Genomic DNA, 26192 nt, shown 5'->3' with positions numbered 1-26192 from the left:
TGAGTCCCTTGCTCATTGCACCATCAGGATTCAAGTAAGCCGGGCCGACGACGGCTGAAATGCCAGAAACCGGTCCCCGGAAGCTTGTTTCCTTCCCAGTGTAAGAATTGGCTTGGTAGTTCGGTTTGCCCTGTTCCCATCATGCACTGGGACAGGAACAGACTAATTTGCATATAGCCAGGTTCTGAACTGGGATGGTGCAGTGAGCTAAAAAACGGTGTTGGATCTAGCCCTGATCTCTTGACTGGGTGAGAGTATTCTGCTTAATTCAGAAACTCTGTCCATCACCACCCCTTGTTGTTAAATATTTTGTCCACCCTAAGCGTGGAAGGGTATACTCAGATGTGAGTCCCTTGCTCATTGCACCATCAGGATTTAAGCAAGCCGGGCCGACGACGGCTGAAATGCCAGAAACCGGTTCCCGGAAGCTTGTTTCCTTCCCAGTGTAAGAATTGGCTTGGTAGTTCGGTTTGCCCTGTTCCCATCATGCACTGGGACAGGAACAGACTAATTTGCATATAGCCAGGTTCTGAACTGGGATGGTGCAGTGAGCTAAAAAACGGTGTTGGATCTAGCCCTGATCTCTTGACTGGGTGAGAGTATTCTGTTTAATTCAGAAACTCTGTCCATCACCACCCCTTGTTGTTAAATATTTTGTCCACCCTAAGCGTGGAAGGGTATACTCAGATGTGAGTCCCTTGCTCATTGCACCATCAGGATTCAAGCAAGCCGGGCCGACGACGGCTGAAATGCCAGAAACCGGTCCCCGGAAGCTTGTTTCCTTCCCAGTGTAAGAATTGGCTTGGTAGTTCGGTTTGCCCTGTTCCCATCATGCACTGGGACAGGAACAGACTAATTTGCATATAGCCAGGTTCTGAACTGGGATGGTGCAGTGAGCTAAAAAAACGGTGTTGGATCTAGCCCTGATCTCTTGACTGGGTGAGAGTATTCTGCTTAATTCAGAAACTCTGTCCATCACCACCCCTTGTTAAATATTTCGGCCGTGGCGGTCAGCAGTTTAACAAAAATCAAGGCTCCGGGCGAGGTCAATACAACACCTCAGCGAACTTCCACAACTTCTACCCTACCAGAGGCCAGCGCTTCCGAGGTCGAGGTGGATTTAAGAACACCGCTGGAAACAATACGAACGGTGAGTGTCATATCGGCGAATCAGGTCCGCATTGGGGGACGAATAGCCTTGTTTCTGGAGGCTTGGGCCGTGATCACGTCAGACGCATGGGTCTTACAGACGGTCTGCGGGTTTCGCATAGAGTTTTACGATCGGCCCTTTCAAGAGAGGCCCCCACACCCTATCATTTTCTCTCAGGCCGACGCGCAACTGGTCGACGAAGAAGACTCGGACTTGCTTCGCAAAGGAGCCATTTGCCGCTCGGTCCGCCACCCTGCCGGGTTTTTGAGCAACCTGTTTCTGGTGGAGAAGGCAGATGAGGGAGAACAGCCGGTAATCAACCTCAAGGAGTTCAACGGCTGGTTGGTTTACCGGCATTTCAAGATGGAGGGTATCCATCTTCTGCGGGACGTGCTGCTCCCGAACGACTGGATGGTCCGCTTGGACCTCAAGGATGCATATTTTGTGGTACCTATCCATTCCCCGCATCGTCGTTTCCTCCAGTTTCTTTGGGGGGGCCAGGTGTTCGAGTTCACCGCCCTTCCATTTGGACTTTCCTCAGCGCCTTGGTGCTTCACCAAGCTTCTCCATCCCGCGGTGGAGCTCTTAAGAAGCCAAGGTATTCAGATGATTGTCTATTTAGACGATATCCTAATGCCCAATGCCCCAGGAAGTTGAATCTTCAGCTTCAACAAACGGTATCCCTGCTCCAGGGCTTGGGGTTTGTCATCAACAGGGACAAGTCCGTCCTCTCTCCTTTATAGACAGTGGTGTTCCTGGGGTTTACTGTGGACTCAGTCCGGTCCACCTTGAGTCTACCGTCCAGGAAAGTGGGAAAAATTCGCCACATCTTGCGTCAAACGATCTCGAGATCCCACACATCTCTCCGCCAGATTGCCCGGGTGGTAGGACTGCTTTCCTCCTCCATCCAGGCAATCTTCCCGGGCCCCCTCCATTACCGGGCCCTTCAACGCCTCAAGGCGCATCATCTCCGCCGAGGCCTAACATACGATCAGTTGATTTCCCTTTCGGTCGAGGTGAAGAAGGAAATGGCCTGGTGGCTCGCCCATATGGAGGCCTGGAACGGCCGAGCGATCTTCGGGCCAGTCCCAGACCTGGTGATAGAGTCAGACGCCAGCAGGGCCGGTTGGGGCGCCCGTTGTGGAGAGTTTTCCACAGGCAGCGCCTGGTCCTCCGAGGAGCAGGAGCTGCACATAAACTGCTTGGAGCTGCTGGCGGGGTCCTTCGCGGTGCGCTGTTGGACCAAGTATTCAGTTCGCTCCTGTGTTCTGCTTCAGGTGGACAACGTCTTGGCTGTCCAATACGTCAACCATCTGGGTGGTCCTCGTTCCAAAGCCCTAGTGGATTTGGCGAAGGATTTTGGGGATTACTGCCTGGCGCACCATGTGTCCGTGACAGCGGAATACTTGCCAGGCCAAGCTAACCAAGTCGCGGATTGGCACTCCCGACACTTGCGGGACTCCAGCCAGTGGAAGCTGGACATGGAGGTTTTCAGATGGCTGAACGGTCTTTGGGGCCAGTTCTCAGTGAACCTCTTTGCGTCGCGTCTGGACCACCAGCTCCCGCGGTTTTTCAGCTGGAGGCCGGACCCTCTCGTTGAGGCCACGGATGCCTTCCTCCAAGATTGGAGTCGGGAAAGGGCTTATGTCTTCCCGCCTTTTTCGATGGTGGTACGGGCGGCGGCCCAACTTCGCCGCCAGGAAGCAGAGGTGGTCATGGTGACACCCTTTTGGAGGTCTCAAGTTTGGTTTCCGGTTCTTCTGGAACTTTCTTGGGATTCTCCAATCCTACTCCCCCGGTTTACGCGTCTTCTTCTCAAGGCGGACGGGAATGCCCATCATCTGTTTGATGTTTGATGTTTTGTGGTTTTTGTATAGCGCACATACACTCCAGGGAGCATCTCGGCGCTGCTGACTTCACTGCAAAGATGGAGAGTTTGGGGGTAGTAGCTGAGCTTTAGATATCCTTAGACTAGAGTCTTGCATTTTGCATCAGGTAGTCCATAAACCCAGGTTTTTAGGAGTTTTTTATAGATTTTTTCTGATGGTGATGCTCTAAGTTTAGCTGGAAGGGTATTCCAGGCTTTGGCGCCTAGGACTGCCAAGGATTTGCCATCTGGTAACGCAGAGCTCTCTCCGCATCATGGCATGGCAGCTTTCAGGCGACGTTGGTCGCTCCCGGGCCTTTTGAGGCCAGCTGAAGATTTCTTGTCAAAAGCCTGGGCAGGGAGCACGGCAAAACGCTACCGCTCCGTCTGGAATAAATGGACCCGTTGGTGTCTTCGACGGGACTTGGATCCCCTGGTCGCAGGCGTCGTTCCAGTGCTAAATTTTTGGGCGGAATCGGCTTCAGCCGGCCTGGTTGATCGCACTATCAACACGATGCAGTCGGCGATTTCGGCAGCCCACAATCCGGTGGATGGGGCGCCGGTCGGAGAGCATCCTTTTATTTGTAGACTCCTGAGAGGTATTCGTCTCTCCTTGCCCCCGGAACCGCGTTACTCGGTTCTCTGGGATATCAATGTGGTCTTGAACCTCTTGTTGTCTTGGCAGCCGAATAAGTACCTGTCTTTGAAAGAGCTGTCAGCAAAGTTGGCTATGCTTTTGTGTTTGGTGTCATGTCGACGAGTTTCGGAAGTACGAGCCTTGGACATCTCGGCGAGGGTTTTTTCCCCGGAAGGGGTGATTTTCACATTGGGGCGTCGCACAAAATGTGCGTCACGGACGATTTCTTACCCATCTTTTGTAGACACTCCCAAACTGTGTGTAGTCCAATGCTTGAAGGCATACGAGGAGTTGACCCTAGAACTTCGTCCTCCGGGCGAACAACAGCTACTGATTGCTTTGCGAAAGCCACACAAGGCTGTCTCTTCCCCCACCATCGACAGATGGGTGAGGTGGATCATGCAAGAAGCAGGTATTGATACGAAACTGTTCGGTGCCCACTCTGCTAGAGGGGCCATGGCTTCTACGGCTTTCTCGTTGGGAGCCCGCTTGGAGGATCTGATGCGCGCTGCGGACTGGTCCTCAGATTCCACTTTTAAAAGGTTTTACTTTAAACCGGTGGTGGATATTGCACATTTGGTGGTGAGTAAGCTTTAAACTAGCATAATCTGAAGCCTCCGGTCCTGACATAGAATCGAAATTTGCCTAGCATTGTAAAGGTAAGTTTCAATTCTATTAAGGACACGGAGGCAAGGATTATCCCTCCCAGGCCACCTGCGGATGCGATCCCGCCCGTACTACAGTAAGTAGTGAGCTTTTCCGCTACAATGTTGATAAACTTGAAGTATTAAGGTCAGCTTTATTGGATGCGTGTACAGGTTTCTGCCTTACACCGCTGACGTTTTTGTATATTTTTTTGCTAGGAAATGATGGTTCAAAGCAGGACCAGTGAGACCGAGGCGTGACTCGCGCGAAGAAAGAGGAAGTGGTCACAGGAGGGACGTCCTACCTACCCGTCATGGACACTGGAGAAGGACTATTCTGTGATAACTTGTTGGACATGTTGATGGGATATGTAGTTGATATATGCAAATCTGTGTTTTTTCTTGGATGTATTTGCAAGCCTTATCCTTGTTCTGGGATTTAGAGCTTATGTGGATACTTTTTTGGCTGCTGTGATTTTTATGTAATAAACAGCGAAGAAGGTAAAAAAGCATAATCCTCGCCTCCGTGTCCTTAACAGAATTGAAACTTACCTTTACAATGCTAGGCAAATTTCGATTCCATCATAATAAAAGTTATAAATTATAAAATAACTAGACTATTGGACTAGTAGACTAAAAAGGTTACTCATCAGGTCAAAAGCATTCAATTGGTACAGAGCGACCATATCAAGCATTCTGACCAACCATAAACAGGGCACCAAAATCCTGAGGAGGGGGGGGGGGTAGGAAAGTATATACTGTTAGGCCTGTGACTGCTGTCACAGTCCCAAAACACTGCCTGGGCCTGACCAGATATGCTGATCCAGGCTTCAGTTCCTGGCATCTTGTAAATGGCCAACACAATAAAAATATAACTTGCTGACAGCTAAGTAGAGAGTTGAAATTCTCTGATGACCACGGATTAACAGGTAAAATGTTTCTATGACCTAATCCATTGAATCTCCCATACATCATCGAGTGACGCTAAGCCCTTTATTTATTTTTTTACAAATCTTTTTATTAAAGTGAAAAAAACATAAAAGCAAATTACAGGTACCTTACTTCATGGAACATAATACAATTATACCATCATAGAGTACATCAATGGGCGTTCCCCAGGGCAAAGATGATGTTATGAATAATTGCTGTCGTGCGGTCGCGTTAAAACAGGAGAAACGTTCTTTTCAGATCAGTCAGCATTAATCACAGACCCCACTACCCCTAGAGACCGATGCGTTACAGACAGGGTATTTCCAAGTGGCAGGAGTGCGTAAGGCAAGAGAACTGAAAGTGAAACTACGACCGCAACAATCATGCAAAAATAGCACACAATACATTCTACAAGTCAATGAGAGCAATATCACCCCTGGGACCCGTCCACCCATCGAGCAGGATTACCCCATAGGAAGGCACCCGATATCAGGATATTAATAGGATATCGGACACAGAAACAAACAAAGACAATACAAAACACCCCAACCCCCCACCCTGCACCCCTGCATATGGCATTCGCCTAACCCCAACTAGCAGTGTGCCTGTCGCCCCATCTAACTAGGTTCTAAAAGTAGAAAAAAGGAAGTGTGGAGGAGGATATCTTCATATAGGCTCCCAGACTCCCCTCCCCTCCGCCAGAAACATGAAACCCCCGTAAATTAGCTAGAAATTTGTTTAAAGAACATCAACAAAACAGACAGGGGAAGCCGTAAACACCGCCCAACTTTCCGTGATTATAATGATGACAAATCCCGCATTTATTAAAGCAACAATCTTAAACCCAGTCCGTAGATCACATCCCTGGGCCTTCCGATCTTTCATGCGAACCCCATTCGTATGAACCACCGCATTAACAGGAGAGTCAAGGAGCACCAAGAGTTCGGAAAAGTTCAGTCAGGAAAGAGTCAAAAGTATCAAGCCCCTGTGGGTTCCTCCATCCCTGACGATCTCCCTCACCCAGTCCGATTCCCAATGTCGTTTCCTTCTCGACCCCAATAAATCAGCCAAGGAGGGGAAAGATGGCGTTGTGATCCGGAAGCAAGTATCAACAGTATCCAGGGACGGAGAACCAACAGGTCCTCCCTCGATCGGCAGCGATGTTAAAGATGGCGATTTTCCAAAGGCAGCGGGCTCATTTTTGTTTATAAAGCGATACAAAAGGGGATGATGGACGGAGCGTTTGAGCAAATCAAACACTCACCCCCAGTCAACTGATCTGGGTTTAATCCATCACCATTCTTTAGCCCACTCAGCCACCCCAGTTCAGACATGGCCATCACCACCCCCTTTTGTACCATTTTTGTTTATAGACACACTGACCAGGGACTTCATTATTTCTTTCTGCACGGGGCCCGTATTCGTTGGCATGATGGTCACCGTGGGGATCATAGCTCACTGTTGATCTCGCAATAGGATTGGGTCCGGTCTCATACTTTTAGTCACTAGTGGACTGGCGATCATTTTGTGGACTATAAGTTCCACTTGTTGATGTAGTGCCCCGATTGCGGCCAAAACGGTCTTCAGCGACGGCTCGGATTCCGTCCGAATCTTCTCCTCTCGATCAGCTTCGAACATAGTCACGTTCCCCAGAGAGCCGGGTCTCTCCGTGGGAACCGACAAGAACGAATTGGATTCTGACCCAGCGAACCCGGCGGCGGCGGCAAACCAGGACTCCGGGACAGAGACCTCCGCCCACAGCCCTAGACGTGCTTTGTCACCACTCCTGCGGTGGTATATCTACCAAATGACCGCCATCGAAATCGGGGAAAAACAAGTTCCACAGCGAGAGACCGGACCCCACCAGTGTCCCACGACCGATGTTGATCAGCTGAAACCCGGCTGGGTCAGTACTCGAGGCCCGGCTCACGATCTGAGTTAGGCCGTAAATTAAAACACAACGTATCTCCGTCATTCAGGCCGGTAAAATTCTCCTGACTTCACCATCAGACTCTGTACCGGTTCATACACACGAAAGGTGGGCGGAAATTCAGGATCGTCCGGCTGGAGAAGGAGGTCGGCGGAGCCGGGAGCCTACGCGGCCATCTTGGCTGCTAGCGTAGCTCCTCCCCCCGCAAAAGCCCTTTATTAGTACTGAATCGATTTACACCAAATCGCAACATGCACTCTTATGAGTAAAGGTCTAGTAATTCCTTTCACTTTTTACTGTAGCAGAGAACAAAAATCGATGGAACCGTGAATCGAACATTATTCCTTTTTTAATCCCACCCCATTTAGCTTTTCCCCACTGAGCAGATGAGCACAAAACTTCACATAATGAACTTCAAAAAGTTCGGTTTTCCAAATTTTGCACAAATCTGTCAAACGCCACCAAAGTCATTTAGCGTACGAAAAGGGCATAGGAAACAGACTGTCTGCTTAATCACAGCTATACAATAACTATCAATGACTTAATGTTATATAGCATTTATCTAGGCAATCACAGTCCCTCAGAATGACACCATTACAGGTCTCCCGAACACAATAGTTGGGACTTGTGTAGGTTTTGTGTGATTACTGTCTAGCAATTGCTGTAACGGGCCCCAAGAAAAGTAACAAGCTCATTTTACCCCACTTTACCCACAACTACAGAGGCTGGGTATGTGCAGTGCATCTTTGGTCACCCAAAACTATGGAAAGACGTGGAGTCAAAGGAAGAGAGTAAGACCAGAGGTGCCCCCTTCTTTCCAAAGTATGGCTAACAGTCCAGCAACGAATGCTGAAACTGTCATCATTCTGCCACCAGAACACTGATGGGAATAGGCAGGGAAAACAAACATCTGGATTTAAATAGACATTAACAATCACTACCCGGGCCACAGCTGTGATTTGGGTAAAATGCTCCTTAGCAACAGGGTGTGGCAAGAAGTGGGTGTTTCGATCTTTGGTCAGCGATACAGACTTTAATTGTAACTGGTTTCTGGATGCTTGTATTTAAAGAAGAGTGTTTCGTTCCTCATTGTCAATTGCAGACATGGAGGAAGGAAAGCACAAAGAGAAGAAAAAATATATATATTGAGCTTGAAGGGGAGGCTCTGCTAGTGGGGTTGTTACATTTTGAAGAGATTCAAGTATTTCTGTACTTGGACGACTGGCTGATCTGTTCCTCTTGTTTAACTAAGGCACAATCCCCTACAATGAGGGTCTGCAGGTTCCTGGAGGAGCATGGGTTGTTGTTCAGGCAAGAGAGGTCTCACCTGATACCAACACAGGAACTTCAGTTCACTGTGGACAGTTCATGACAGATCTGGGGATAAGTCTTCTTTCCTAGGACACGAAAGACTAATAACAGAGCAGACTTCTCTTTGTGGGGCTTAAAGTATGACAGGCAGTGGTTACCAGCATAGGGATGAATGGCTGTAAACATCATGGTTAGACCTTGGGCCAGGCTGTATATGTACCCATTAATGAATCATTTCCTTGCCATTTGGAATCCAGCATCAGAGAATTTCGAACACATAATACCTGTGGAGCAGGAAATAGCACAACAAATGATTTGGATAATCCACTCAACGTGTAATTATCTCAGAGGATGTTGTTCCATTTGATCCTATTAATAAAAGGTTTGAGATGGAAGTTAAGAGGTCTTTTGCAGCCTCAGATTCTGTCATCAGAACTGCAGCGTACACTAGTTACGTAGTACAATCTCTCCTAAAAGATTGTCAAGGACAGAAACAACAGAAGGGCGATATCACGGATAGTCTGACCATATTGGAACAACAGGTTAGTTTTCTGTTGGAACTGCCTTATGAATCAAGTGCACCTGCAACAACCGCAGGCTCTTCCAGAGCAACCAGGAGACCGCTATGTATGAGGTCATAGAAGGCAGAGGCTGCACAGAAAAAAAATGTTAATAAGCATTCCTTTATCTAAGTGCAAGCTGTTTGGAGATCAGCTGAATGTAGTGATGAAAGACTGCAGAGAATAAGAAATGGATAGCCCTGGTGCGTCATCCTGCAAAAAACATATATACAGATAAATTGACTTATGGGCGTTTTGTAAAAGAGCATCTTTCCATATTGTCTTAATTGCATGGTTCGCTATTAGTTGTGTAACCTCGTGTTTCAATCAATCAATCAGAGAATATTTAGCGCGCTACTCTCAAGGCGCGGGGGTAGCTGCTCCAGTCAGTCGAAGAGCCTAGTCTTGAGGGTCTTTCTGAAGATGTGCAGGGTGTGGGCGCGTCGGATGTCGATCGGGAGCTCGTTCCAGGTCTTGGCCGCGATGCAGGAGAAGGTTCTTCCACCAGTTCTTGCTCTGCGGATGCGCTGGGGTTCAGTGAGGTCGGCCGATCTGAGGTTTCTCTTGGGTAGGTGGAAGAAGATTCTATTGTTGAGATAATGGGGTCCTGTGTTGTGGAGGCATGTGTAGGCGTGGGTATCTTGAAAGTTACTCTCTTCTCGACAGTGAGCCAGTGGAGGTTTCTCAGGTGTTGGGTGATGTGTTTGTGTCGAGAGATGCCAAGGACGACTCTGGCTGCAGTGTTCTGTATGGTCTGTTGTTTGCAGAGCAGAGATGTGTTAATCCTGACGTAGAGGGCATTTCCGTAGTCCAGTCTGCTGGTTAGGAGTGCGTGGGTGACGGTCTTCCTTGATTTGGGGGGGATCCATCTGAAGGTCTTCCAGAGGATGCGGAGGGTGTTGAACCAGGTGGAGGCGACTGCTTTGACCTGTCGGGTCATGGAGGGGTAGGAGTCGCGTATGATGCAGAGGTTCCCGGCGTGGTCCATCGGGGTTGGGGGGGGGCTGCCAAAGGCGGTAGGCCACCAGGTGTTGTCCCATGGAGAGGGAGTGGATCCAAAGATGAGGACCACTCTCTTCTCTGAACTGAGCTTCAGGTAGCTGCTGCTCACCCAGGATGCGACGTCCTTCAATCCTTCCTGGCAGTAGAGTCCTGTGGTGATGGGATCCTGATGATGGCGGCGAGGGGGGCCATGTAGATGTTGAAGAACGTAGGGCTGAGCGATGATCCTTGGGGTACTCAGCAGTTGATCCCTGTGGGTTCGGAGAGGAAGGCCGATTCTTTGGGATCTGCCGGTGAGGAATGAGCGGAGCCAGTCGAGGGCGGTTCCCTGTATGCAGGCGTTGTGGAGTCTGGCGGTGAGAGATGGTGTTGAAGGCGGCAGGGAGGCCGAGTAGGACCAGGGCCGCAGTGTGTCCTTCGTCGAGGAGGGTGAGGATAGTGTCTGTGGTGGAGAGTAGAGCAGTCTCAGTGCTGTGGTTGCTGCAGAATCCCGATGGAGGGGTGAGGGGGGGAGGTAGGGGGGGTCGTCGAGGATGGAGTTTACTGCGATGAATTTCGTTAGTTGGGCGTTGACAGTCTTCTCTGTGACTTTGGACGCGAAGGGAAGGAGGGAGATGGGTCGGTAGTTCTTGAGGTCCGTAGGATCTGTGAGGGCTTCTTGAGTGGGGGCCTGACTTCTGCACGTTTCCAGTCGTCAGGGAAAGGGCAGATTTCGAAGGTGGCGTTGATGGTGCATCGTAGTTCCGGTGAGAGGGTGGCGGCTCTGTGGAAGATGTGCGGGGGCAGGGGTCCGTGGGGGGCCCTGAGTGGATGCCTTTCATGGTTGCTGCGGTCTCTTGGGCGGTGATGGTGTGTTGGCTGGCTGGCATTGCTGGACAGGGGAGTGGTTTCGGAGTCAGGTGCCTGGCCGTTGAAGTTATCGTAGAGGCCCTTGGTTTTCATATGGGAGTAGGATCTAGCCTTGTTGCAGAGGTCCTGGGAAGGGGGGATGTCCGTGGTTTCGCTGGGTGGTTTGTTGAATTCTTGGATGATGCTGAAGAGTTCCTTGCTGGAGTTGGCGCAGATTTTGTTGCGGATTATAGTCCTTTTGAAGGATCTGATGCGTTGATGGTATTCCGTTATGGCGTTCTTGTAGGTGGTGTGGTCTTCCGGGGATTTGCTGTTTCTCCAGTTCTTCTCGAGACGTCTGAAGGTTCGTCTGGATTCTTGGAGGTCGTCGGTGAACCAAGCGCCCATCCTGGGGCGCTGTCTGTTGGGGTTACGTAGGGGTACGAGCTCGTCTGCGCAGTTGGTGATCCATCTGTGAAGTTCTTTGGCTGCGAGTTTGGCGTCGGTGGAGGGGCATCATGGTTGAGTCGAGCTGCTCCTCGGTGACCTTGCTCCAGTTCCTTCGCGGAACAGGGTGCCGATTTGGGAGCAGTGGGTTTGTCAACATGGAAGTGAAAGCAGTGGTGGTCCGTCCAGGGGGTAGCGTGGTGTGGCTGAAGTGGATATTGTTATCTCCTGCGAAGATGGGGCTGAATGTGTGTTCTGCCTTGTGGGTCGAGGTGGTGATGAGTTGTTTCAGTTTGAGGTTGGCAAGGTTTTCCAGGAGGGGGGCGGAGTTGAGAGTCACTGAGGTTGAAGAGGTGGAAGTTGAGGTCTCCGATAAGTATGTAGTCCTAGGAGGCGATGGCGTGGGGTGCGGTGGGGTTGGCAATGGTAGTGGGGAACGCAGTTCGAGGTACGGGAGGTCTGTAGGTGAGGGTGACTTGTAGGGTCATTCTGGGGCTGGTCTGTATCTGGAAGTGGAGGCGTTTGGTGGTGGGCGGGCTGACCCTCGAGCTGGAGGTGGTGAGTCAGAGGGATCTCTTGTGTGCGATGGCAAGGAGGCGATGCGAGGTTGACCCTCCTGGGCGGTTCTTCCTCTGGATCTTCTATCCGCCAGGGATGTCGGCTGCGATGTCGGGGTAGAGGTGGAGTTGGTTCAAGTTTCTGTGAAGAAGGGGACATCTGGCGAGAGAGTGTCGAGGAGGTCCCAGATCTCTACAGGGTGTCTGTTCAAGGAGCGCATGTGGGGGAGGTGGCCGTGGGGGTGCGTTGAAGGTTTGGCAGCAGTGACGGCAGAAGAACTGGCTGTCGGTGTTGTTCGGAGTGGATAGCTGGTCGTTGTTGTCCCTTCCGGGGTTGAGTACGAGGAGGGCAGCTGAGTCATGGTGGTGGCTGGTCAGAGAACCCTCGTCCCTGGCGCTGGTCGCGGACAGGCTTGCCTTTGACGCGCCAGCGGCGTGGCTGCCATTAAATAGGGATGGGGGAGGAAAGTGCAGCTGGGAGGCGGGAGTGGGAATCAGCATGAGGGAGGGGCCGCGGGGGAAAAGGGCAGCGAAAACAGGCATGGAGGACAAAGCAGGGCACAGGCACACCAATGAAAACAAGCATTTACAATGCAATAGGTCTCGCATTTATGCGAGACCTATTGCATTGTAAATGGTTGGCATCATGGACAACAGATGGAGGGTGAAGGCACAGACAACGGGAGGGAGGGCAGGGAGCTGGCATGGACAACGTGCGAGATGGCAGGTTGTGGAGAAGGCACGGACAACATGCGGGCGGGCGGCTGGCTAAAGAAGGCAACAAAGCACGTTGTGCCTGAGGAGGAGAACCTCCTTAAAAAAAATAGTGCCAGCAGTCTAAAATATCACGTACCATGTAACAAATGAAGTAAGGGGGCAGTTGCCATGGGAGGTGACAAATGAAGAGGATAAAACTAGTCTTACAGGGAATGCATCCCCCCCCCATAGATCAAACATTATTCTTTATGCCTTCAGAAGTCATATTTATTAACTCTGGGCTTATTTTTCTTCTTTCATTCCTGTTTCTTTTTTATCAAGTTTTTTTCTCTTGCTCATTATTTACAACATGCACCTCATTTACATTTTACACAAACCGTTTAGACACATTTAACAATATTTACAAATAACAAATATAACCCTTCTTGTTATTCAAAAAAAGGATCAGTGCAAGACACATCATATACAGATAAATGTGACATTACACAAAACACATGATTAACCTGTTACACAAAACACTTAGGGGCCGATTATGATGGCGGACGGACCTGAGTCCGTCCGCCACCATAGAGAAGGAGGGACCGTCCGCAGGGGCAGCGGCGGTCCCTCCGTGCAAATTAGGATGTGACCACCACCCTGGCGGTCAGATCCTGTATTTTTATCATTGCGGCGGGTGCTGCTTGAAGCAGCACCCGCCGCAATGATAAAAAAGTAAGTTGTGCATTTGCATGCACAAAGCGGCAGGCACCTCGCTGTGCCTGCCGCTTTGTGCAGGCAAATGCAGGGGGGTACCATAGGTACCCCCCATGTGCACCCCCCAACCCCCCCTTCACCCCTGGGGGCGGAAGTGCCGCCGTGTAAAGGCATCTTTCCGCAGACATCCTAATACGCCTGGCGGTGTCTGATAGACACCGCCAGCCATGTTAATGCTTTTCCGCCGCGGGCGGAATCCGCCCGCGGCGGAAAAGCGGCGGACAGATAGTAAGACCCACCAGCCATCCTAATATGGCGGTGGGTCTTTCAAGGCTCCCCGGCGGATTTCCCGCATCCTCCGGGCGGCGGTGGCTTCCGCCGGCCCGGTGGATGCGGGAAATCCGCAATCGTAATAGGCCCCTATATTCACAAAAATAGAAAGGAAAAAGAATCCTTAGTCCTACTATTATTTGTGCAGTATCGGGACCTATTATATCTAAATCCTTGATGACAAGTTACTTTATCGGTCCTACGGGGGTCAGAGTAATAGTCAGAAGGACTCCAAGTCTACACTTGTTTATTCAAGTCCAGACATTGCACTTTTCTGTGCATTCTTTCTCTTGGCCTCCAACGCACAAAAGCTGACGCGTTTCACCCTTCAAAAAAGAGGGATTAGGACTAATTTTGAATGAAGGTATTCATCGGGGCATCTTTTAGTTTTGTGTAGGACATTACAGCTTTCCGCTCCTTATCGTCGTTTTGGGGCTACGTTGTCCCAGAGTGGATAATAATGTTGTTTGTCTGGTGCTTATATTCATCTAGACTCCTCGTGCCTCATTGCTCCGATCGCTCGTCCCTGACTTTTCCGTTCAATCTTCTGGGTGGTCTGCCGGGCTAGAGAAGTGCTCTGTGTTTACTTCAATCCGTTTCAACTGTAGAGACTGCCATGGGAGGTGACAAATGAAGAGGAGGCAGTCCTAAGGAGGGACTACCCAGCGGATTGATGAATCAGAAGCCAGCATTTAGGACAGACAATGACACAAGCCAATGGTAAACATGGGTGGAGAGTGGGCGGGGCTTCTATTCACTACTTGTCTACAAGAAGTCTCGCTGGTTCACGCTTGACCTAAAAAGCGGAAAAATAGCAGGGTCAACAGAAACACAAAAGGCACAATACAAAAGACAGACAGAGACAGCAAGCATTTGCAATGCAATAGGTCTCACATTAGGAAAGTTTGAGCTATTGGTATTGTAAATGAGAATTCTTTTATTTATGTGTTGGTTTTGAAAATAGTGAAATTAATATCTTTGTCATTTACAATGCCAATAGTTTAACTTTCGCAAATGTGACACCTATAGCATTTGTAATGCAATATGTGTTGTATTTACGTGACTTAGATGAATTGATATTACAAATAACAATGGCTTTTAATTTTTTTAATAATTAATACTTAAATAAAAGTTATTGTAATATATAATGGTAATAGCTTAAACTTTTGTAAATAACTTTTGTGAAGATTATGTTCAGTGTATTTTATTGTGACTAAAATCCAAGAACAGAAGTGAAATATTAACATCTTTTTGTGACATTTGTAATAAAGCTTGAAACATTGAGAGAACATATTTGAACCAGTTGTTGTTGAATGGTTGCACAGATTGATGCTGTGGTGGCAATGAGTGATGTTGTGGTAGCGACGAGTGATGCTGTGGCGTTCAGTGATGCTGTGGTAGCGCATAGTGATGTTGTGGGGCACCTGAGTGATGCTGTGGTGGTGCTGAGTGATGCTGTGGTGATGCGATAGATAGACAGAGTGAGTGCGATAGAGTGAGTGCGATAGATAGATAGCGTGAGTGCGATAGATAGAGTGAGTGCGATAGATAGATAGCGTGAGTGCGATAGAGTGAGGGCGATAGATTGAGGGAGGGCGATATAGATTGAGGGAGGGCGATATAGATTGAGGGAGGGCGATATAGATTGAGGGAGGGCGATATAGATTGAGGGAGGGCGATATAGATTGAGGGAGGGCGATAGATAGATAGAGTGAGGGCAATAGATAGATCAGTGAGGGCGATAGCTAGCTAGCTAGATAGATAGAGTGAGGGTGATAGATAGATAGAGTGACGCACTGGCGGCGCAAAAGTGACGCAAGGGCTCATAAATAAGCCCCTAAGTTCACAATGAAGAATCTCGGGACGAATGTTGGGATGCAACCTCCATTTTTATGAACTTGTTTCTATTACAACATCAGGCTTTTTGAATCGTGGCTCACTACAGGCCCCTAGCTACTTACTGGGGGTAGGAACCAATATGTGCATTTGTTAAAAGTGCAGGAGTGATGTGTGACTGGCACACGAGTAAATGTGTTAAATAATATTCCTAAAGAAAATCTGCATTTTCTACCCTGCCATACTGATACTGGCTAATTATAGTATGTTGAGCATGCCTCTAAACCCCTTTCCATGTTTTGGACCAGTCAGTCAGGTGTTAATCCACTCGGCATGGATCACGACCACACACCTCAACTAAATGCTTTAAAAGCATGAATTAAGTACTACAGACATCCATTATATGCATGTATTTTTCCTGCTTCTGCTGCCTAATTAACAGTCAGTTGATTAGCAATTGTAAAGTTCAAAGTCAAGGCAAGTCTGCAGTTAAATAAAACAGAACAAAAATAGCTTCTTTCCAAAGGCTTGTGCATTCAGTATTTGGAGCATAAGGCGTCTAGTTTCTATACTTATAGCATTATTTGTTATCCCAAAAAGAGTTCTTTTCCATGTGCAGTCCATATAAAGGAAGCGCAGTCTGCACACCCACAGCTCCAGGTACATAGCACAGCTCTTACACAGCTGAAATACAATCAATCACTCCTATTATACCCATACAGGGCATGTGGCTCTGTTTCATAATGTGTGTAAACGCCTATTCTGGAAATCCGACAGTGACACGTCCATAGCACTAATGAACCACTCCCTTCACTTGTAGCTGCAAAAAATGCTGGATCTCGGAGGATTTAAAAAAAATGTTGCGTCATTCAACGAATTGAAGGCAAACACCTAATAAATGACTACTCACATGACTTGAGTTGTTGAGTCTTCCATGCTCTTGTCTCCTCCTCACATAGAGTGCTCGGTGCTCCTGTTCTTCTAACACAAGTACGTGCACTGGCGTGGGTTTAACTAAGTGCGCCAGCGCGCTGCTTGCAAAGCAGCCTCCACGATGCTATTCATCCCGCGCCAGGCAACAGTATTTAAGGGTGTGTGGTAAAACAATATTATCTACGTTTGAGCACTCTGGGCTTCATATTCCACCGGTGAATGACAGTATAATATCGTTGTGTGAAGGAACGTCTGTTTTGCAATGCTGTTGCTAAGTGCCTAATTACCTACAGGTAATGACATCGCTTGAAGTGTTTGCCTTATAAATAAGTTCCTTTTGTCGACAAAGAGGGTGTACTTAGCCTGAAGAGGGGAAAACACTTCCAGAAATAAGCCCTCTGTACACATATTGTGTTGTGAAACAGCAAGTCATTTGCCATTTATCCAACGAGCGGGTACTTACAGCAATAGTTACACAGCGGATGCCGCGACTAGTTTTCGTCACGTGGTCAAGACCGTTTGTACAACTCGGAGAATTTAAACAAAGAAATTACTGGGTCAACATTGGTGTCTTCTGTCCCATTTAGGACGTTCCGGAAACATAAAGGACAGATCGTGCCATAAATTAAATTCATATCTCCCGCAAGTGCAAAATGTTCATTATTCATAAAGCACAGAATTGTGATGCGCCCAAAGTCACTCGCATCCGACATTGTGTACTTTACACAGCATAAGAGTAACTTATGCACTTGTGAGTACATTATGCATGGGCTATCGAGAGAGAGTAGGGGAAAGCAGGTGGGCATTCAGAGGCGAAACCCGAGAGTACCGAGGCTAGCAGTGCAGACTAGAGGAACACCTACAGGGCTGGTTCGAAGAGTTGGTGTCCCCGGCTGAAAGAGAATGCGCGAAGCCCCTCTTTAATTTGCATACACAGTGACACATTGAGGGGCTGTTTGCATCTCAACAGATGACCCTGCTCCAGGAGCTGCTTGGTGCAGACCTCTCTTATGCTGCAGTCATAAAAAAATCTCGGTGTCAAAAGCAGTAACTCTGCTATCTGCTAAAAATAAAAATCTTTCATCTGCATGATACACGTTTGCTTTGCTGTAAACATATTAGCCCTCTATACTACTTTATGAGTTAAAGCGTGGCTAGACAAAAACACAGACCTTGAAGTTTGCATGCAGTTCCATGAGGCTGGTTTATAGCTCACTGTGTTATATATATATATATTTTTTTAAACCTTTATTGTACAGTTCAATAAAATTACAAGCACGGGCCAACAACCGCAGGGGCCGGCCGCAGCACAAGAATAAGACCCACTATAGTATCAAATGACACAGCTCTTCAGCCGACAACCCTGAGGTCCGGCAGCGAATCAGGCTAAACATTCTATTGAACTCACAACATGTTAAAGGATAAGACGAAGGTTTCGTTTTATGTTTAACCCCCCCCCCCAACCTAAAAAGCAGGAAACAAGAAACAAACATATCGGGTGCCATACATTCAAACACTATGATAAAGTGAGCAGGTACAAAAGATAGAATAATCACAGATCAATTTAATGGGAACGACCGAGACGCCTGCGCTAGCAAGCACAAAACAGGATGTACAACAAAGCCATCTATAACCCAACACAGTCGCCCGCACACAGACCCCGCCCACCCGTTGACGCCAGGATAGAAAAAGAAGTACGGTTACCAGATACTGGAAGACATACGACATCAGGATAATACCCCAACGTTATGAGAGGAGAGCGAAAGAAAAGCGTGAGATAAAGAAACCATAAAAACTAAACTAATTAACAAAACTATAGACCCATCCCCCCACCCTGCACCCCTGCATGTGGCTTTCGCCTAACCCCAACTAGCAGCGTGCCTGTCCCCCCGACTAACTAAACTACAAAAAGTAAAAGAAGAATGGAGGAGGAGAATGTCATACAAACTCCCGGTCACCTTCCCCCCCCCCGCCTGAAACGAACAACCCCTGTCCTAAGACCACAGAGTACTCAAAAATATTATAGACAGAGCCAGACAGGGGAGACGTTGAACATCGCCCAACCTCCCGCAAGCATTACGTTAGCGAATCCCTTGTCCTCTAAAGCCCCAAAATCAGACCCAGACCAACAGTCTCATCCTTGACCCCTCCGATCTTTCATGCGGACTCTGTCCAGTAACATCATCACCGCCCCAGGCGAGTCAAAGTTCGTAGGAAGTTCAATTAAGATTAATATGAGACCAGTCGAACACATTGAGTCTCTGCAAGCATCCGCCACCGGTAAGATCTCCCTCACCGACATGCAGTCCAGATATCCTTTCCTCCGTAGATGTAAAAGAACCACAAGGGCGGGAAGGGACGGTAGTGACTTTCGATTTTTGCAAGTCGTAGTCTCAAGGAGTGAGGAACCAGGTAGCTACACAATGATCGGCTGCGATGGTGAATGCAGCGATACCCCCAGAGAAACAATTCCGCAAGTATTCTGCAAACAGGTCAATGGCGTCAAAACTTTATCGCACACGGGGTCTCCATCCTCCTTTACTACGGGCATCGTGGGAGAATCAGTTAATTGAAAGTCATGCAGTAGAACAGAGCCCAGACTCGGTCGCCCAGTTTCGATGTCACCAGCGATCATTTTGTGGACAATGGTCTCCAGATGCAATTGAAGTGCCCCAATGGCGGCCATTACGGTCTTCAAAGACGGCTCACAGTTCGTCCGATCCACCTCCACTCGCTCGGTTCCAAGCATGGGCGGGTTCCTCAGAGAGCCGGGTCTCTCCGGTAGAAGAGGCAAGAGCGGAGCGGACGGCAACGGAGGGTGCATTATCGGTCAGCAGCACGCCACAGTGAGCGAGGGCCCCGGCCCAGCAGACCCGGGAGGTGGCGGCTGGGTCGACGGTGACTTTCCCGTCCCCCCCACGGCCACAGACGAAGCCTATCACCGCTCCTTCAGTATAAAACAGACCAGACGCTCGCCAGCAAAAACAGGCCAGGATAACCTCCACTGCAAGAGACCGGACCCTGTCTGAGTCCCACGGCCGATGTTATTCAACTGCAACCTGGCAGGGCAAGTACTCGAGGCCCCGGCTCAGAAGCTGGGTTAGGCCGAGATCTTAAACACAACACAACTCCGTCAATCTGGGCAATAAAATTCCGGGACCGCACCGTCAGATTCAGCAACAGTTCATCTGCACGGGGGTCGGGCGTAAAATCAGGATATCTGGCAGGATCAACAAGCAACAGACGGAGGTCGGCCGAGCCAGGAGCCTATGCAGCCATTTTGGTTGCTGCGTAGCTCCTCCCCCTCACTGCGTTATATTTGAAGGATTGCAATTTATGACCTGCAAGTCATAAAAAAAATCTCGGTTTCAAAAGCAGTAACTCTGCTATCTGCTAAAAATAAAAATCTTTCATCTGCATGATACACGTTTGCTTTGCTGTGGACACATTAGCGCTCTATACTACTTTATGAGTTAAAGAGTGACTAGACAAAACACTGATCTCTGCAGCAAGAGCCGCCAGAGTTACCTTACCATTATTATTATTATTATTATTACATGAGATTCCATGAGATTTAGATGGCCACAAAGCTCTCAGCCGGAGGTGGCTTGACCCCAAAAGATATTTTAAAAAGCAGCCTTTGCAACCCATTAAGCCACAGCATATTTACTGTCACATTTCTAATTGTTTCCAATTTCTTTGTGGAAGACTTTTAAAAGCAAGTGTATTAGAGGACTGTCAAACTGCTTTTCATGACTCATACCCTCATTACTTAACCCTCTTTTTGTTGCCACATCTGGACCCCCAGTTTACGGGTTACCGAAGTAGAGTTTTTCCAATTACAGCACTGAACACTAATCTTATTTTTAGCAGTTTTTGTGAACGCAACTCGAATGTACTGGAGCGCTCTAGGTGAGCACCAGTTACAGGGCACAATCTAGTACGCCAGGCAAATGTTGACTCGTTTCACTGAATACACCTGTCTGAGCTGCGTGTATGTTCAACAGACCTCACAAGCCACTGTTCCTTCCCAGTGCGAGTGAAACCGCTCCTCGCAAAGCATTACAGTAGCTCAATGCACAACGCGTTTTCAATGTAAAACACAGACCAGACAGTGCAAAACGTTAAAATTCACATGTCACTAGACACTGTAATAACGCGGAGCTGCGGTAAAGCGCTATTATTCAGGCGGATTCTGAGATTTTAAAAAAAATATTATTTTACCTCACTGATGATGAATGGGCACGAGCTTTTAGATAACACATGCTTAACGGAAGGTAGTCCTTGCAGTGAATTGTTTCAGAAAGCAAACAAGAATGGGCTGCCGCCAGTTCTTTAGAGATATTTATTTACATGAAAAGGAAAACCAACGCTGCAAGACATTCTGCCACGAGGCTCGGGTTATGCAGCACTAGAAGAAAGTTACACAGAGTGTGTCTGGCGCTGTATTACATCTCCAGCATTCACAAACTCGGTGAATAATAGCGCGGCTCCTCCGAGACCGGCACTTACAGACCAATAAATAACAAGGTGACGAAGCTTCAGATAACAAGCTGTCGTCGTTCACACAGCATTGGAGGGAGGGGGAGGAACAGCAGAAAGAGTGGGGTGGGGTGGAGGAGGGAGGGGAGGGAAGAGAAGACATGTGTGACGGATACGTGCAAAAGCTTGCTAAGCCTGGCTGGGGGGGCGGGGGAGCCAGCGAGTGGGAGGGAGGAAAGGAGCATATGGGGATGGGGTGTGAGTGAGGGGGAGCAGAAGCCTTTGATGGTGGTGTGCGAGGCCAAGCGCGCGCCTGGGGAAGCTTCATGGCCTGGGGAAGCTTCATGCTCGAGTGCACCACATGCATTGTAGGAAATCCTTCTGGTTTAAGAGACTTTGGTTCAGATATAATAGGTTCGAGTATAAATACTCGACCTAAAAAGGGCACAACATGCAGACAGACAAAAGTGGAACAGCGGAAGAGCAAGGCTCTCCCACTGGACCATCAGGGATGAGGCGCAGGCAGAAGCCTGCGGTTGGAGGAAGGCCTCGGACACCTACCTGGATAGAGGTGTTGGGACAGTGGCAGGCAAGTCAACAGTGCAGCTGCTGGAGCGATTAGTGGGACCACTGTCTAATTGCGTTAGGTGCAGTGTGGATACTTTGCTGGGATGAGTTTCACCCAGGGCACAAGTCCTAAAAAAGAAGTGGGGGGACGCTGACGTCACGACAGGAAGTGACGTCACGAAAGGTGGCTTGCACCATCAGACTCATTGCCTCCACTTGCTCACCCCTTAGATGCGATTGCATCAGAGAAGCCAGCGCGAGAGCAGCGTTCTGGATGAGCTCCCATCTCGCCCCAGAGAGGCCAAAGAGGGAATGTGTGGCTCCATATGCTCCAGTTATCAAGCCTGTGTGGTACCCCGACTCGAGCCCTGGTTTTACCTCTTGAAATAGCTCCAATTGGAGTGACAAGGAATTTCTCAAAGATCAGCACCCCTTTGATCACATTATATACCAATAACACTTACCGTAAAGGTAAGGACTAGGCATGGGCGTCCGCGGGGGGGGCAAGGAGGGGCGCTTGCCCCCCCCCTGGAGAGCTTCTCCTTGCCCCCCCCTGCGCACGCCCATGTGCCCCAATACATCCAGGAGGGAGGCCTGACACGGCCTGCAGGGAACAGAGCTGTTCCCCTACGAGAGGCCTCAGCTCCCTGATGGGGCGCCTCGCACTCCTCTGAGCACAAGAGCAGCCCCACCCCGCCCATTGTCATTCTGTATCCAGGTTGATTGCCACATACAGAATGACAATGGGGCAGTCGGGGCTGGCACAGCATGTGGTGGCCTCCTCCAGCCTCGGTCCAGGGCAGGGCATTCTGTCACACAGAAGTGCAAAAACGCCCATGCTGCTGCTAGGTGAGAATCCAGTTAATCGAAGGAAGGTGGTGAAAGAAGTTCAAATGAAGGGATTATAGTTATAGTATAGCAGCATGGTTGCTGCTTTTCTATTTTATGCAACTAATAACCCTTGACAAAGCCAATAGTTCTGGCTTGTTGTAAGTGTAACGTTACTTGTTCTAAGTGTAACCTTACTTGTTGCATTATATATCTGGATGCAATGACAGAAGCAACAAAAATACCAGTCCGGCGGCACATTATATTAAGCACAGATTTTTAGCTTATGTGTTTTAAGCCACGCATTTTTTTTACATCAAACACCCTTTTGGAGAGACCCCCCTAGTGTATTTCATCCCACTTAAAGCTCTGGAAACAACACCATGTCACAGCCGCCCCACGTGAAGGCCCCGTGCATCATGCATGACTCATGCCTTCCACTTTTTCAGATTGCCTGTGTGCAGGGGCATAGTGAACCCTGCTCCACCCCACCCCTTGCTTTAGGAACTACAGCGAGGGTGGAGTTCTTGATGGGTCTCATAATTAATGTGAAATGCTAAGTGAGTAAGTAAGTGAAGGTATGGGTGGATAGATGGCTGGATAGAGGAGTGAAATGATGGATGGATGGATGAGTGAAAGGGTGGATGACGGGCGAGTGAATGGGTGTATGGATTAGTGAAATGATGGATGGATTGATGAATTGATAAGTGAAAGGGTGGATTGATGAATTGATTAGTGAAAGGGTGAATGGATGGACAGATGAGTGAAAGGGTGGATGTAAGGCTGGATGAGTGAGTGAAAGGGCGGGTAGATGGACAAAAGGATGGATAGATGAGTGAAGGAGTGAAAGGGTGGGTGGATGAGTGAAAGGATGGATGAATGATAGGTTCAATGGATGGATTCATGAGTGGATGAGTAGATGGATGGGTGGGTGGATGGAAGGATGGATGGCTAAGTGAAAGGGGAATTGAAAGAGGAAGGGGGATGGGTAAATGGATGACTGAACGGGTGAATGGCTAGATGGATGAGTTAAGGGATGGATGGGTGAAAGGGTGGATGGATGGATGATGTATGAGTAAATGGGTGGATTGAGGGATGGCTGAGTGAAATGATGGATGGAAGGAAATGTGATGGATAGGTTTGTAAATGGATGAATATGGACATATAGGGTTCAAGGTGGGTATGAGTTTTGGGGTGCCAGGGGTAATTTTAGGGTTCAGGGCGGGTATGGGTTTTGGGGTGCCAGGGGAAATGTTAGGGTTCATGGTGGATATGGGTTTTGGGGTGCCAGGGGTAATGTTAGGGTTCAGGGCGGGTATGAGTTTGGGGGGGGCATTGGTAATTTTAGGGTTCAGGGTGGGTATGGGTTTTGGGTTACCAGGGGGGTAATTTTAGGGTTCAGAGCGTGTAAGGCTTATGGGTTTTGGGGTGCCAGGGGTAATTTTAGGGTTAAGCGGCGGGTATGGGTTTTGGGGTGCCAGGGGAAATGTTAGGGTTCATGGTGGATATGGGTTTTGGGGTGCCAGGGGTAATGTTAGGGTTCAGGGCGGGTATGAGTTTTGAGGAGGCATTAGTAATTTTAGGGTTCAGGGTGGATATGGGTTTTGGGGTACCAGGGGGGTAATTTTAGGGTTCAGGGCGGGTACGGGTTTTGGGGTGCCAGGGGGACAATTTTAGGGATCAGGGCGGGTATGGGTTTTGGGGTGCCAGGAGGCTAATTTTAGGGATCAGGGAATGTATGAGTTTTAAGGGGCCATGGGGCTAATATTAGGGTTCATATGTGTGCTCTAATTGTTGTCCAGTTTCAAATGCAGAATTCCCCACTTTTTTTTTTTTCAGCTTGGCCTGAGCATTACCCGATCCTGATTGTCTGCCATTTTAGCCCCGCCCCTATTGGTTAACATTAGCCACGCCCCTTCGTTTGCCAGGTTAGCCCCCCCCCTGGAAAAATTTCTGCGGATGCCCATGGGACTAGGTACTGCAAGTGAGTGCGGCAGTTCGTGTCACTGTCACCCAACTGTTACTAGTTTCAAAAAACACCGGTCGCACATGCAATACTTTCATCATCAGGTCACTGATTAAAGTATTGCATGTGCGTAACTGTAATAGAAAATACGCCGGGGAGATTACGGTACGGGGATCAGTTTTCGGGTAGAGGATCTGCCGATGGGGAAGGTCACTTTTAAACTCGGGACTGGGGCGCTTGTGGTGTGCTCAAGAGGGAGCGTAGGGAGGAGCGGTACCCGTTATTACCGATATCTAACACAGTGCCTTGCAATTGTGGGGTTTTGAAGGATTATGCCAGAGGGACTTAGCCTGATTACTAAATCCTACTATCCTTCCTAGTTAGTAAACGTCAGAGCTGAAGTAGAAACACGACTTGACGATACTGTTGCGTACCAATTGACCAGGCGACACGCAAGGGGATTCCAACGTCAGTGGGTTGGCACTCACCATTGTAGGAGCGGCCCTCCGAGGGCGGGGCAGTGTAGCCGGCTCTCCTCCCCATAGAGCGGTACCGGGGTTGCGCCATACCCAGACCGCACGATTCGGCACTCGGCGAGCACCTGAAACCGAAACTAAAAATGTGAGAAGCGCATGCGCGATACCAACAATCCTCTTCAGATGGCGGCGTGAAATGTACGGTAACTACAACCCAAACATGCGCAGTGCGCTCCACGCGCGGGCATTATGCGGAGTATGAATCGCGTTCCAAGCACTGCGTCGGCGCCTCATCGCCCAGGAAACAGAGGCGGAAACACACGGGGTACGTCAGTGACGCACTCGAAGACTGGGAAGCTTTCTAAACTGATAGAAGTCATACCTGCCAAGGTTTGAGATTGCTATGTGTGACATTTTCATAATTTCCGTGTAATTATGAGTGACATTTCAATGACTATGAGTGATACTTACTCGCGAGCAAAATGAAGACGAGGAAAATATACAATTAGAAATGACACACATTTGAGCAACGAGAAACTCTGAAGAAGATCTTAAAACATACCTGCAAAGCACCAAAAATGGAAGAGAACTAACCTAGTGCCAGGCGCGCAGCGCCCATTGGGCTCGAAGGGCTTCAGGAAGAGAGCAACAGATGCTTGTAAAACTAAAATACTTGCAAACAAGGTGAAAACTACCTGTAGCCATTAATAACGTATTGGCTCCTAATTGATTGTAATCGGGTTTCATTGACAAAGGGCTGCCATCCACAGTTAACTTATAGAGCTTGAGTCGCGTAAACAATCAGAGTAAAAGTCTCATGAATAACCAGATATTTAGCTATGGCTCTGAGGGCGACCATAGGGAATCTTCCTCAGGCTAACAGACCAGGAAAGGGGAACACAGTGCCCTGAGGAAAAAGCCAAGACTCACTGGATACAAGCCTTTACAATGCAACAGGTCTCGCATTTCCGCGAGTTTGAGCAATCGGCATTGTAAATGACAATGGGGGGACGCCCTTTTCACCATTTACCTGTTGTTGCTGCCGCCACTACCCACTGCCTTACGAACACTTGCGGAGCGGAAGGGCCGAGTGCTGTGTACGCCATTGCGGGGCCAGAAACTACAATCCCCAGCATTCCCTGCGGCTGCTGACGCCCCGTTACGTGCCTGGAGGCGCTTAAAGCCGGACCAGGGCTCCCGCAGCGCGGGACGCCCTTTTCACCAGTTACCTGTTGTTGCTGCCGCCACTACCCACTGCCTTACGAACACTTGCGGAGGGGAAGGGCCGAGTGCTGTGTACGCCATTGCGGGGCCGGAAACTACAATCCCCAGCATTCCCTGCGGCTGCTGACGCCGCGTTAAGCGCCAGGAGGCGCTTAAACCCGGACCAGGGCTCCCGCAGCGCGGGACGCCCTTTTCACCATTTATCTGTTGTTGCTGCCGCCACTACCCACTGCCTTACGAACACTTGCGGAGGGGAAGGGCCGAGTGCTGTGTACAC

At 49.0% G+C, this 26192-nt stretch overlaps 1 protein-coding gene across 1 annotated transcript in view; it reads right to left on the bottom strand.

The window, feature by feature from the left end:
• Window positions 1–24895, bottom strand: part of LOC144781602 (nuclear RNA export factor 1-like) — a 954052-nt gene extending 929157 nt beyond the window's left edge. Inside the window, exon 1 of the mRNA XM_078660537.1 lies at window positions 24704–24895. Within this exon, the coding sequence (XP_078516663.1) occupies window positions 24704–24782 (79 nt within the window). The 5' untranslated portion in view covers window positions 24783–24895. The remainder of the gene's footprint in view (window positions 1–24703) is intronic.
• Between the last annotated feature and the right edge of the window lie 1297 nt (window positions 24896–26192).

Source organism: Lissotriton helveticus, chromosome 9 (assembly GCF_964261635.1).
Source record: "Lissotriton helveticus chromosome 9, aLisHel1.1, whole genome shotgun sequence".
Classification (NCBI taxonomy): Eukaryota; Metazoa; Chordata; class Amphibia; order Caudata; family Salamandridae; genus Lissotriton; species Lissotriton helveticus.
Note: the sequence above shows the minus strand (reverse complement) of the source record. Positions and strands in the feature narration are given on the sequence as shown.